Raw genomic sequence first — 13,500 nt, forward strand, 5'->3', positions numbered from 1 at the left:
CTGACCCCACACTAATATAACTAAGAGCAGCCCTCATAAAACATCTTGATAAATGCTGGAGGCTGTGGAGCCCCCCTGCACTGCTGGTGGGAATGCAGGTTGGTGCAGCCACTGTGGGAAACAGTAGGGAGATTCCTCAAAAGACTGGGAATAGACTTACCATGTGACCCAGGAATCCCACTCCTGGGCTTGTATCCAGAAGGAACCCTACTTCAAAAAGCCACCTGCACCCCAATGTTCACAGCAGCACTATTTACAATAGCCAAGACATGGAGACAGCCTAAATGCTCAATGACAGACGACTGGATAAAGAAGTTGTGGTATATTTATACAATGGAATACTATTCAGCCATAAAAAGGACACCATAATGCAATTTGCAGCAACATGGATGTTCCTGGAGAATGTCATTCTAAGTGAAGTAAGCCAGAAAGAGAAAGGAAAATACCATATGATATCACTCATAAGTGGAATCTAAGGAGCAGGAGGAGAAGAAGACAAGTGAACTTAAATATAAAACAGAAACAGACTCAGACATAGAATACAAACTTGTGGTTCCCAGGAGGAGAGGAGTGGGAAGGGACATACTGGGAGTCTAAAATCTGTAGATACTGACAGGTATATATAGAATAGATAAACAGGTTTATACTGTATAGCACAGGGAAATACATACAAGATCTTGTGGTAGCTCATGGTGAAAAAGAATATGACAATGAATATATGTATGTTCATGTATGACTGAAAACTTGTGCTCTACACTGGAAGTTGATACAACATTGTAAACTGACTATAACTCAATAAAATAAAATTTTTTAAAAAAGAATCAATTAAGGGCTTGTGATTAAGCTTCTTTATACCTAGGATACAAGTCTGGGCAAAAATGGGAGAATGTAACTTGTAAGCATATTAGTTATACATATTGTAAGCTATCAGATGCTTGACATTCAAACAGCCCTCAACAAATAGTAGAAGATTCCCTAATCCAGTGATGGTAAAAATGGCAGCATTGCCAACAGAGGTTAGAGACTGGCCAAATTTGATATTAAAAAGTGTTATTATGTCTGCTGTGAGCACAGAGAGAAATGACAAATAATGTTTTGGGTTTTGTTGAGATAGTTCCGTTTGGTTTTGGATTTTTTAATTCAATCAATAAATTTGGGTGTTTGAGATTTGCAAATGTTAACCACTATATACAAAAACAGATAAAAACCAAATTTCTTCTGTATAGCACAGGGAATAATATTCAATATCTTCTAATAATCTTTAATGAAAAAGAATATGAAAACAAATATATGTATGTGTATGCATGACTGCGACATTGTGCTGCACACCAGAAACTGACACATTGTAACTGAATGCACTTCAATTATAAACAAAAAGAATTCTGAAAGTGTGTTTTAGTATGTTCTGGATTCATATATAATAGACCTTAAAATATAAATCCATAAACCTATGTGCTCTCCTTATAAATCATGCAAAGCATTGACTGGATAATTTATATCTGTCATCTCTCAGTCATTATTTCTTGAGACTAACAGTACCTTGACATATTTCTTCTGTTGGTTTAGGTCAGAAAAGATTTTCTAGCATTGAAAGAGATATTCAAAAAATCTGATACTTGTGATATTCCAAGAAGTTCTACCACTGCATAATTTTAAATCCTTATTATTGGACCAAGATATATTTATCTTACATGGGAGAGCGTTCCAAGGCAATGCACCAGAAATAAAGGCTGATCTATTTAAATCTGGATGGAGAGAAAAATTTTAAAAGATGGTTTTTCCATATCATTCTGTTATTGGCTAATCATGAGGCTGTCGTCAAATACAATATATTAGAATCAGAGAATCTTAAAAAAAAACTCACAAATTGAAATGGCCATAAATACCGCTATCTGGCCCAAACACCTATTCTATGCTCAAACTTTCTGTGAAACATGCCTGCCAAGTAACCCCCCATGTCGAGTGCTTGTAACCACTGTGAGCTGTGGCCTCAGTGCACAACCTCCCTTCCCCGGCAGAACTCTACTAGAATGTTCTTCCTGATCTGAAGCCAAAAATAGCCCTCTACCTGGTTTCTACTCAACAGTCCTGCTTTGAACTGGTGGTACCAAGTCTGCTTCCTCATCTATGTCACAGTTTTTCAAAAATATTGAAGATAATTTTCATACATCTCAGATCCTTCAGCTCTTCCTAATATGGCATTATTTTAAGGACTTCAACTATTCTCTTGTTTTTAAACACCTTTGTTGTGGTATGGTTCCTGTACAGTAAACTACGCATATTTCAAATGAACAATTTGATTAATTTGGATAGATGTCTACACCCACGAAACCACGACCACAAGCAAGACAGCTAACACTTCCATCTCTCCCCAAGAGGTGCAACTTTCGAATTCCCAGTTTATCCCTTCCCACCACCCCCAAAAAAGGACACAAGTGACCTTACCTACAAAACAGAAGCAGACTCACAGACATAGAAAACAGACTTCCGGTGGTCTCAATTATTCTTACTTCCCACCCCTAAAAGTACTGACCAGCACGGTACAGAAATCTCTGCAAATCTTGCTTTAAGCAATAGAGTCCTTTGAGCAAAGTCCTATGCTTAACACAGAATTAGTAACATGAAAACACCACTTTCTTTCTTAAGTAACTATATATAGAGAGTTACATACAACTCGGATGAAAACGTATAGTATATCACTACTCATCTGTATCACACATGTATATTATACATTGTATTATTCATTACATCATGACTGCTATGCTAATATTTTTTTTCCAAATGTGCTCTGCCAAACTGTCTTCCCCACACTACATGTGCAGAAGCGATTTCTGAACCAAAGTGCAATTTATACTACAATTTTGTTAGATTCAGCCCATCACTTTGGCCCTTCAAGATCCCATTAGACCCTAATTCTGTCTCACATAGCTGCTGTATGTTCCAGCATCTCATTCTTTGCAATTTGGATGGTTTGTCTGTAGAGTCTTACTTTGGTCATTGATAAGATGTTGAACAGGCACACGATAAGGCTGAAATTTCACCAGGAAACATCACCCAGGGTTGAGGATGCTCGACTAATTACCCAGCTGTTAAATACCAAGTGTTCTCTATATTGAGACTATGTCTAAATCCTGTTCATAGAGATCAGGTAAGCTATTTCCAAGCACCATAACAAAATACTGACATAACGACTTACAAGAGTCACAGATCTTGCGGTTTGTATTCACTCTTTAAACAAATTTTTATTGCATGTGTATTTTGTACCAGGCACTGTGTTGACCTCTGGTGACTAAGTCAATGAGACACTGCCCTCAAGAAGCTTACAATCTAGTGGGGAAAGCAGACAATCACAGTTGATGTGACCATATAGCTTTGCAAACAGGATAGGCAATTAGAAGACCAGGGAGGCACAGAGCGTGATTATCTAAATCAGACAGTCAGGATTAGGAAAGGCTTCCCAAAGGAGACAGCAAGGTTGGAGTTTAAGTTGAGTCTGCGGTCACGAAGGAACAGTCAGATTAAAATGTGGGACGCATGAGCGTGGCGTTCTTCAGAGAGATCCGGGCAAGACGTACAGATGCAGGAGTCGACAGTAAGTGGCATGTACAGCTCTGGATCTGAGCAAGGCCACTGAGGCAGGAGTTAACCAACCAAAGAAGGAAACGTCTGGCATCTTGGTGAAGGGAAGGACACCGCAGAGCTGTGAGAGAGCAAGTGTGGATGAGACTTGAGTGAGGGCGTGGGCTGGGATGGAAAGATACCGCTGGAGGAGTCAGAGGCCAGTTCAGCAAGAGTTTTGTGTGCGGATGCCAAGAAATCAGAATCTTATCCAGAAGGCTATGGAGTCCCCCAGAGGGCTCTAAGCATTGGTACAACTTTAGCAGACTGAAGAAAGCACACTGCGGGGTGGGTGTGGCGTACGAACTGGTGGAGGAAGACAAGGAGCTCAGAGACTCATAAGGAGCTCACCAGAAAGGTGGGGGGAGCAGGGAAAGCAGTGTCCACGTGGGAGGGAAGTGAGGGCCACACTCCAAAGATGGCGAAGGCTGAATGAAGACATCTCGGGGACAACTGGATTTGAGAAGCTAAGGTTGGAAGGGAAGGTCCAAGGGAATCCCTAAGATCTGAGTTTGGATGGCCAAGCAGGTGATGGAATCACGTTTGCTGCAAACGGAAACACTGTATTTGGAGAGGCGGGGAGGACTTCGGAACTCAGGTTTTATCATTTTAAATTAAGATCAAGACGGGATAACCAGCTAGAAACGTGGGGTGCATGGGTAAGGAGTTCTTCAGCGAGGACCGGGCTGGATGGAGAAACTCAGGCATTAACGCTGAAGAGACGGAGTTACAGCCAGAGATGTGGGCAAAACCACTGAGGCAGAGTATATAGAAAATCAGAGGAGAGACCAATAGACTAAGGCCAATGTCAAATTCAAGCTGTGAAATACAAAGTTAAAAAGTTAAAAACACTTTCTGATCTAAAGTTTATCTTGCATTTAGCCATATATACTAAATTTCTAAAATTTTAGAGATCCAATTTATCAGGTGGTCTGTCAGCCTGGTACTTCAGCTACATACCAAAAAACACTGCCTGATAGCATCCATTTACGATTTTCCAGCTTCTCAAAACAATGTAGGTCAAAAAAAAAAAAAGTAAAGAGCCAGGAAAATTTGATAATTTGATTCAAGCTCAACATCAACCTAGAACATGAGGGTCCTAAGTCTTTTCTTGTTTTCTCCATTTAAAAACACTTTTCCTCTTACTTACAGTCTTTGGGGGGAAATGTTAGAAAATGGAAAATTTTGGCTCATGTTTGCTACACTTACACAGCACTTAACTGCATGTATCCATCCAACCCTGTTGCTTCGTCAACTCCACTAAAAAAAAAAAAAAAAAAAAAAAAAAAAAAGTCCAAATAAATCAAAATACCACTGGGCAAGAATTTCACCATGTTGAGGAGTGCAAGCTAGTCTGTACCTAACTTCCGGGTTTTGTAACCCCACATATTCCTCTTAAGATATTTTATAATCAGCTTATGCAAGATGGGCAAACTGCATCATCCTCTAAGACAGAAATAATTTGTATATTCTTTCACAGCACATTATTATAACTGAGAGTCCAATCTCAATGTTCAAAAAATTTAATATAATGGATCCAACAATAGCCAGGGAAAACCCTAGTCTTCAGAAGTTCCATGATAACAAAATCAAAATTCTTAATAAATGCTCAAAAAATATATAGACAAATCTGACTCTCCAAAGTTCATCTACTTTTTAATAAGTGGATTTTTGGCAGCATCACCATGACAACTGTTAATAAAGCTTTATGTAGTCTCATAGTTACAAACAGTATTATAATAAAGATTTTAAAACTGCAGTAGAAAATTTCAGAGACAAAACTTCAACCAATTACTCAACATATCTAAAACACTGTGATGTGGGCTCACAGATATGGGCCACGCCTCCCACTTGAAGGTTTCCACACACGCCAAGAGAACCTTTTTTGTTTCCCTCTTTATCTACCAGATTTAACTTTAAAAATCTGCCTTCACTATAGACACTGTAAGTATATACAGTTTATACATCAGGCAATTTAGTAGGGTTGTTCTGGGAAGGGACAGGACGTGTTCCAGAAGATTCCTGTAAGACATGTGGTCCTTATAAGATCAACTGTTGACAAATTCTAGACTCGGATTCATGCCGTCTGATGGGGACAGAGGGAAGGAGACAGGTGTCCCTGTCAGTTTCCGTATCTAGAGAAGCCTGACTGATCAGAGATGATCTGACGCCAGACGTAGAACCACCATGACACCAAGACAAATACAACAGTAGTTGGTGCCACTATGCCAACATTTACCAAACAAAAGGTTAATATAAGGGGGGAGGAGTGTAGCTCAGTGGTAGAGTGCGTGCTTAGCATGCAAGAGGTCCTGGGTTCAATCCCCAGTGCCTCCATTAAAAAAATTTAATTTAATTTAATTTAAATAATAAAATAAAATAAAATATTGGGGAGTGAGGTTATAGCTCAGTGTTAGAATGCATGCTTAGGATGCACGAGGTCCTGGGTTCAATCCCCAGGACCTACATTAAAACATAAATACATAAATAAACAAACAAACCAACAAAGAAACCTAACTATCTCTCCCCCACAAAAAAATTTAAAAAATAAAGTGACACCAACATAAAACTAAAAAGGTTACTGTAAAGAATATCCAAAACATGAAAGTGTGTCCTCACACTTGGGAAGAGTAAGGCCTGACAATGACAGGCTCCCTAAAATGCTAATCTCCTGGTTGTGGCACCAACACTTTATCAGCAGAGTCGTGAGAGCTGCAGGTGTGGTTATTCCTGAACCTTCTCCATCACACTGCACCGGGCAAGACGCACCGTCCTCTCCACCCCTAGAAGACTGGCCCTGACCCCGGCTTGTGCAGCACTAGAATAAGCAGGGTGATTAAAGCTGAAAATTAGGAGGTATTTCTTAATAGTGAGCTTGATTTAACACTGGACTTTATATGGGACACGATACCGTCCCCAGACCTGCGGTCTCATATATTCATACCAATATCGACTTGGACACACCACCTCTGATGCCCTTCCTTTACAAAATACACTTCACAGAATGTGCCTCCGTAATTCCTACAGAACATCTCTGCAACTCTTATCGTCTACACGTAGACAGTGATGATGCTGGAATAACATTCCCCGAGATCAATGTGGTACTTAAGAAACCTTAATGTAAACATAACTGTAACAACAAATTAATTTTTATTCCAGATCACTGCATATGTTGTAACATTATTACCTAAAATCACATATTTTGTGAAGGTTATATATTTATACACTGTTCAGTTGTTCCCACTATTGGATATTCTCTACTGTTATTCACCAGTAATATTAAACTTTAATTTAAAAAAAAAAAAAAAACAGAGTCCAAAGTATAAAACTTTGGTGTTGCTTTTCTGGGTTGGGAAGGAAGGGGAAATTGGGTGATCTGGATTTAGATTTTAATTTTACAAGTAACCTCAAATTTAATGACATATTTTTTGAGAAATATCCTAATTTTCTAATATAAATCTTTTATCAAGAAAAAAATACTGAAATAGAAAATTGATCTACCATGTGAATTTTCATCTGCCATTCACTAATATGAATTAAACAGACCTTAAAATTATAGTTTAGCTATTTTTAAATAAATTTTTAATGAATTTAATGATTTAATGATTTTTTTAACGAATATGCATTTTTAGGAGTATTTTTTTAGTCAACTTTTTGAACTGCTATTTGCTCAAAATACAGAATCTCAGTATCCAACTAAAGCTGCACATTCAGGGCAAGAAAGAGTAACTTTTTTCCACATTTATAAAAGATGTATACAAATTACCTAAGCCCAAGGCATGAACAAAGCTTGATAAAACTGGGAATTAGCTTTCTCCTTCCCAAACTCTTCACTCTGTCACGTTCTACCTATGAAACAAACGGGTACATGGTCTGATGGGAAGCATTCTGCTGATACGTGTCTCAATAAACCACCTTATTTGAGCAAAATGCAGTAACGTTTCCCCAGATAAGAAGGTAAGACAGGAAGAACCTACGATGGGCAGAGGTACTGCTTCTTTTTCCCCTTCCCTTTCTTTGAGGACTTCTCCTTAGAACAGGCTTCTTCAATCCACGAGGAAATCAAAAGGAAAAAGACAACCGCCAGTAAAAACTTCATCTTGAAAAGTTAACTTTCGGGAGCGCAATCTACAAGAAAGAACAAGAAAACGTTTACCTTTCAGGAAGCAAATGATTAACTCTATGACTCCTTAAGGAGTTTGACCATTACCACCCGGCAGACAAGTGCTTCTGTACATCAAATTCTCTTTGCTCACAGTAAACACATGCCTCCCAAACCCACATAACCATGAGGGCTTTGTAATATTTTAAGCTTATTAAATATGTTATACTGAGTATGATTTTTCTATTCTTCCTCCTCCTCTGGAGGAAAAAAAACAAACTGTAAGTCCTACCTCTGAAGTCCATTTTTAGACTTTTAAATATCATATGTACATTCATGTATAATCATATATAGTGTTTGTGAATTTTTTTACTTGCATAAATCCTATTTGGCCTTTAAAAAAATTCTCACTGCTCAAACCTGTGTGGTATACTTCACTATATAATATGTGATACTTTCGTAGTAAAAGTTAGTTTAAATAGTGGTTTATAGAAAGTAAGACCCCAAAGAGGAATAAAAGGTAAGTATGCAAAATTTCTATCATAGAGTTTATATATATATATCATATAAAATTTTATATACCATATATTATTATTACAATATAATATTATATATTATATACTATACAAAATTGTAAATTGATACTGAATTGCACAATATATCAGTATATGCTCAGAAAGATACCAGGAAGGGTGTTTAACACGGTATTGAAACAGTTACCTTGTGCTAGTACACTTCAATTTTTTTGTTTTCTTTTTTAAAGCTCTCTGTTCTTTGAATCTGCATGTATGTTTTCCCCAAAGCAATAAAACTATTCTAAAGGGAAGGACAATTCTAAGTATTAAAGGATTGACAGAGATAGAAGGCGAATGTAGTATCAGAGGGTTTCACTCCCTAAATTGTTTCTATTTATACACACTAAATTTGCAAGTTACCTTTTACCCCTAAAACGTGCATATTGACTGAAGTTAGCTTTCCTCCTCACATGATACTAACATTTATCATCAAAAAGACAATTTCTGACTCCAGAAATTCTAGGCAACACTATATGAAATAGACTCCTCCAGATAATCCCCTTGGCCATATTTTAATAGCATTTTCCTAGCTCAAATGAGAACTATATTCTTGTCCGTCTGGTGCACACACACACAAAAAAAAAAAGAAAGAAAGAAAGAAAGAAAAAAGCGGTTTAAGCATCTCCTATACACTGGAATATTTAAACCTCTTCCGCATCCTTCACTTCCAAACCATAAATTCTTACTCCTTCATTGTTTTCTGCAGGGTAAGAGCCCCGTCTACCCCTCGACATTAACTTCATTCCCAGCTCTCCCTTATAATTTTGCTTCTCCGATGTCACGATTTTCACCTCCCTCCTCTCAGGAATTCTTATTATCTCACATTTATCCTTTACAGCCCCTAGCAAACCACGACTTCCTCCCTGGTCCTGTCTCCTGAAGACGACAGAGGGGACTCCAGGCCCACAGCATCCCTCGGTCAACTCAGCACCGGGCTCCCTGCCCCCTCCCACGGCGGCATCTGGTCCAGACACCTTGGCCCGCGGCCGCAGGTACCATGCCCACCTTCACACTCGGCCCCAGGACACCACTGGAGGCCGTCCTGGCGGTCTGCAGGGTGGAGAGAGAAATTCCGTGTCACCTCCCACCTTCCGGAGGGGGCAGCTGCAGTGGCTGAGGGTTCCCCGCAGGCAAAACGACGCCAGCTACGTCCGCGAGCCTCTCCGCACGCCTCCAGCCGAGCGGACCCGCACCTCCTCCAGGGATGCGCGGACATCCCCCGGCATCCTCCTCCCCCTCCGCCTCCCCGCGCCCCGCCGCCGCAGTGCCCCCGCGCCCCGGCCCCGGCCCCGCGCGCCGCGCGCCCCTCTCCAGAGCCGACTTGCCTGAGGAGCCCGCCCGCAGCCCCGTGAGGACTGGCGCTCCGGCCCCGACGCGCCGCTGCGGGGGGAGCGGCTGCGCCCGGATCCCCGTCCGCGTCCCCGTCCGCGTGCCCGTCCCCGCGATGGGCTGACGCGCCTGCTCGCGCCGCCGAGCCTGCGCCGTACGGTCCGCTCCGCGGCGGGGTGGGCGCGCTGCGGGGCGCGGGCCGGGATGCTGACGGCGCGGGGGCCCCGGCCGCGCGGGAGGACGTCCCACCGTCCGCCGTCTCGGGCCCCCGCCCCGGAGGGGATTCTGAGCGTAAGGATGCGGTCCCCACCGGAGGCTCGCTCTAGACGGTGGGGCGGGGGTGGAGGGTGGGGGTGGGCAGGGCTGGCCCAGAAGAAAAAAAAAACATTCAAAGAGCTGCAGTCCTTTATTGTCCGTTTTTGACCACTAGCAACAAAAAGTGATGGAACAACAAATGCCCCTGTTGGACCAAAGCAGACGACAGCCAGTTTCTGGGATTTCATCGTTGGCCTGGTCCGCTGGCATCTGACTTCATCTTGGAGTCTTATTTCCAATTTCTCAAAGCCTGACCTTTCTAAGTGCCCTTAAGTTGATCAAAGTCACGAAAGCCATGTAATCATGGAGGTAATGCTGTTTGAATATTTTTGCATAATTAACACGTGTACAGAACTTTAGTTTCAGAGCGCGGTCGCTGCATTACCGCACTTGGCCCTCGCTCCATTCATTCCTGGGCAAGTTTCTTGGCTTCGTCCCCATTTTAAAGACGAAGAAGGCGAAGCTCCGGTATATTAAAGGATTAATTTAGGGTTACTTAAGTACCTTGAACAGAATTTACCTGAGACTCAGAGTCTTATTTTAACAGTTATGAGTCAGGTACAATCCTCTGCCTTCTGTTTACCAAGGACCCCTTCCCTTGGCTCCTGGGTAACATACAAAGCTTTCCTGTTACCTCTGGACTGAGCGCCTACTTGACTTCTTTTTATTAAGAAAGCAGTCTCAGACGAGCAGTATTACTTAGCAAAGTTTTGCGGACCTATACACGTATTTCTTCACTAGTAAACTGTCAACTCACATCATGCGGGGGGAGTGAGCTTTTCCTGTAAGTAACCATGTTCTGTAGGTGTCACAAGATACTCTGCTCTGAAAACCAAGTAGAAGTTAGTCTTTCATAAAATACATTTACATTTATAAGGGAAAAAAATCTCCATTTGTTTGGCTGTCTCCCTCTCTGCGCCAGGAAGAGGAGGCTGACTAAATCTCCAAAAACTCTTACCCCAGGGGGAGGCACAGGATTCAGTCTGCATGACAATCACGCCCTTCTTGACCGTTTTTTCCTGGTAGTCTCCCTGGACCAACTGGAGTTCCTCCGCCACCAACATCTTCTTTTGTCTTTAGTTGGAGATGGTCTTTGAGGCGGTGTCTCGGGCCATTTTGGGGAGTTACTCAGGTTTCTTGGGTGTCTCCCATGCACACAGGTGGTACACATGTTATTAAACTTCTGGGTGTTTTTCCTCCTGTTAATCTGTCTTTTTTTTTTTTTTTAACTAGGAATCTCAGCCAAGAACCAAGAAGGGTGAGGAGAAAATCATTTTTCCTCCCCTACAGGACAAAAAATAAGTTTCACGCAACCAAGGGAATTCAGAAGCGGAGGAAAACCTGAAACTTAGTTTTCTTGTAATCTTGAATTACTAAGAATGGGAAGTAATAGTAGGTAGAGATTCACGTGATGAACTAGACCTTTCTCCAGAACTCCAGACTCACATATCCAGTTGCCTTCTCGACATCTCACCTTGCAGACTGAACACATTTCATTCTCACCTGTCCAAAATGGAGCCAGTGTTCTTCCCCGCCAAATCTCTTCCCAATCCACCTTCTCTCAGCTGATGGCAACCCGTCCCCCCGGGAGGCTCTGGCCAAAAATCTCAAAGAAGTTCCTAATTGCTTCCTTTTTCTCATTCCCCACATCCAGTCTGCCAGGAAACACTGCATCCTCTCTAACTACTATGTTTACTGTAGGAAAGCCGGACTGAGCCACCATCACCTCTGAGTTGGGTTATTTCAGTAGCTTCCTGCCTGCCCCACTCCCCTGGTATCAACACGGCGGCCAGGTGCCTGTAAGACATGTCTGTGTCAGATGACATCCCTGGCTCAGCCCAGACCCAGCAATACTCCTCACGTCACTCAGATGCTAAACCAAGGTTCTCCCAGGGCAACACAGGGTCCCGAGTGCCAGGCGCCCTCCCAGTGCTCTGCCGCCCTCTGACTCTCTCCCCTTGGTCTCTCTGCCCCAGTGACACTGGTCCAGCTGCACCTCCAACAGCCTACTGTCTCTGCTGTTCCCTCTGCCTACTGTGCCCCTCCCCCAGACAGCCGCACATCCAGCTCCCGAACTTCTTCAAGTTTTTCCTCAGATGTCACCCTCTCAAGCGATGTATCAGATATTATTTAAAGGTACCACCTGCTCCTCACCCATTCAAGGACTTCCGATCTCCTTTTACTTGGTTTTTTGTTTCTTTTTCATAGTCCTTATTACCTTCTAATATGGTATACAACCCAGAAATAATTACATTTAAATAGAATATATATAACGTAGAAATAGATTATATATACATATATTATCTATAAAATAGAAATAAAAATAGAAAAAATAAAAAAGATTATATATAAATACAAAATTTATAAACTAGAAATAGGTTATATATAAGTAGAAAATACATAACCTAGAAGTAGATTATATAAAAAATAGAATATATATAACCTAGGAATAAATTATATATAAATAAATAGATTATATATGAATAGACACAGCCTCACTTACCTTTCTAAAATGCGAGCTCAGGGAAGGTAGAGATTTTTGTCTGTTTTTATCCATCGCCATTGCCCAGAGCACCTGCATTTGTGTTGAAAAAGGGAGTAAACCTTGGCCTAGTCACTGAACCTCTTCACATTTCATGTTTTCTTCTTAGTGAAGTGAAAATGGCAAGGCATGGCTTGCAGAATTATTCTAAGGACTGAATGGTGAATTTATGTTAAGTGTCTGATACTGAGAAGAAGGGCCATGAGTAATTACCTCCCCTCTTGGTTTTTCTATTCACTTGATGGAACAATCACTGTTGAAGTGATGCAACCCTGTGGTACATTTCTTTCTGTTATTTTCTTCCTTTATTTGCATCTTCCCGGAACTATTTTGTGAGGCCACCTCAACACAATCAATTGGAACCCTGTTTCCTGCTTACCCAGCTTCACGTGGCCTAGATTAATTTTCTTTTACTGGCTCATAGAACTTAAATGCTGACCTGAATGTTTTATGTTCGATTAAGAAACCAAATGTTAGAAAAAGAGAGAATTCTCACTAAATCATTTGTGCATGTGACATAAGCATCACTGTTGTCACTGCCCAAACAGCCTTCAAACATGAGTCTTGAATTTATACATTATCTCTCTTCTATTACCTCTCTAGATGAGTCATATTTACTCTTTAATCATAATCTGAATTGTCGTTGTCATTTATGAGATTTTTCTCAAAACTTCAGTTAGGATGCCATCAGATGTTTTCAGGAAGAAGTATGTCCAGCTGTTTAATTTTTTTCCAGTGTTATTGAGCTATAATTGGCATAACATCATACGAGTTTCGGATGTACAACATAACAATTTGATATGTGTAAATATTGTGAAATGATCACCTCATGTAGTTACAAATTCTTTTCCTTGCAATGAGAACTTTTAAGATTCACTCTCAGCCACTTCTCTAAACGTACAATACAGTATTATTATCATCACATTGTATGTTACAACTTCAGTACTTACTTATAATTGGAAGTTTGTATCTTTGATCACCATTAACCAATTCCACCACCATGTCCAGTTGTTTTTAGG

The 13,500-nt window shown here is 41.0% G+C and overlaps 1 protein-coding gene across 2 annotated transcripts in view; it reads right to left on the minus strand.

Annotated features, from left to right (window-relative positions):
* GLRB (glycine receptor beta) overlaps positions 1 to 9,725 on the minus strand; it is a 71,758-nt gene extending 62,033 nt beyond the window's left edge. The window contains exons 1-2 of one of the 2 annotated variants that reach the window (XM_032466142.1): positions 9,621 to 9,725; positions 7,596 to 7,746 (exon numbers count right to left, since the gene is read on the minus strand). In XM_032466142.1, the coding sequence (XP_032322033.1) occupies positions 7,596 to 7,717 (122 nt within the window). In that variant the 5' untranslated portion in view covers positions 7,718 to 7,746; positions 9,621 to 9,725. Of the gene's footprint in view, positions 1 to 7,595; positions 7,747 to 9,300; positions 9,533 to 9,620 lie in introns of those variants that run through there. The other variant, XM_032466151.1, reaches the window with a different exon arrangement.
* Positions 9,726 to 13,500: the final 3,775 nt, after the last annotated feature.

This window comes from Camelus ferus, chromosome 2, assembly GCF_009834535.1.
Source record: "Camelus ferus isolate YT-003-E chromosome 2, BCGSAC_Cfer_1.0, whole genome shotgun sequence".
Taxonomy (NCBI): Eukaryota; Metazoa; Chordata; class Mammalia; order Artiodactyla; family Camelidae; genus Camelus; species Camelus ferus.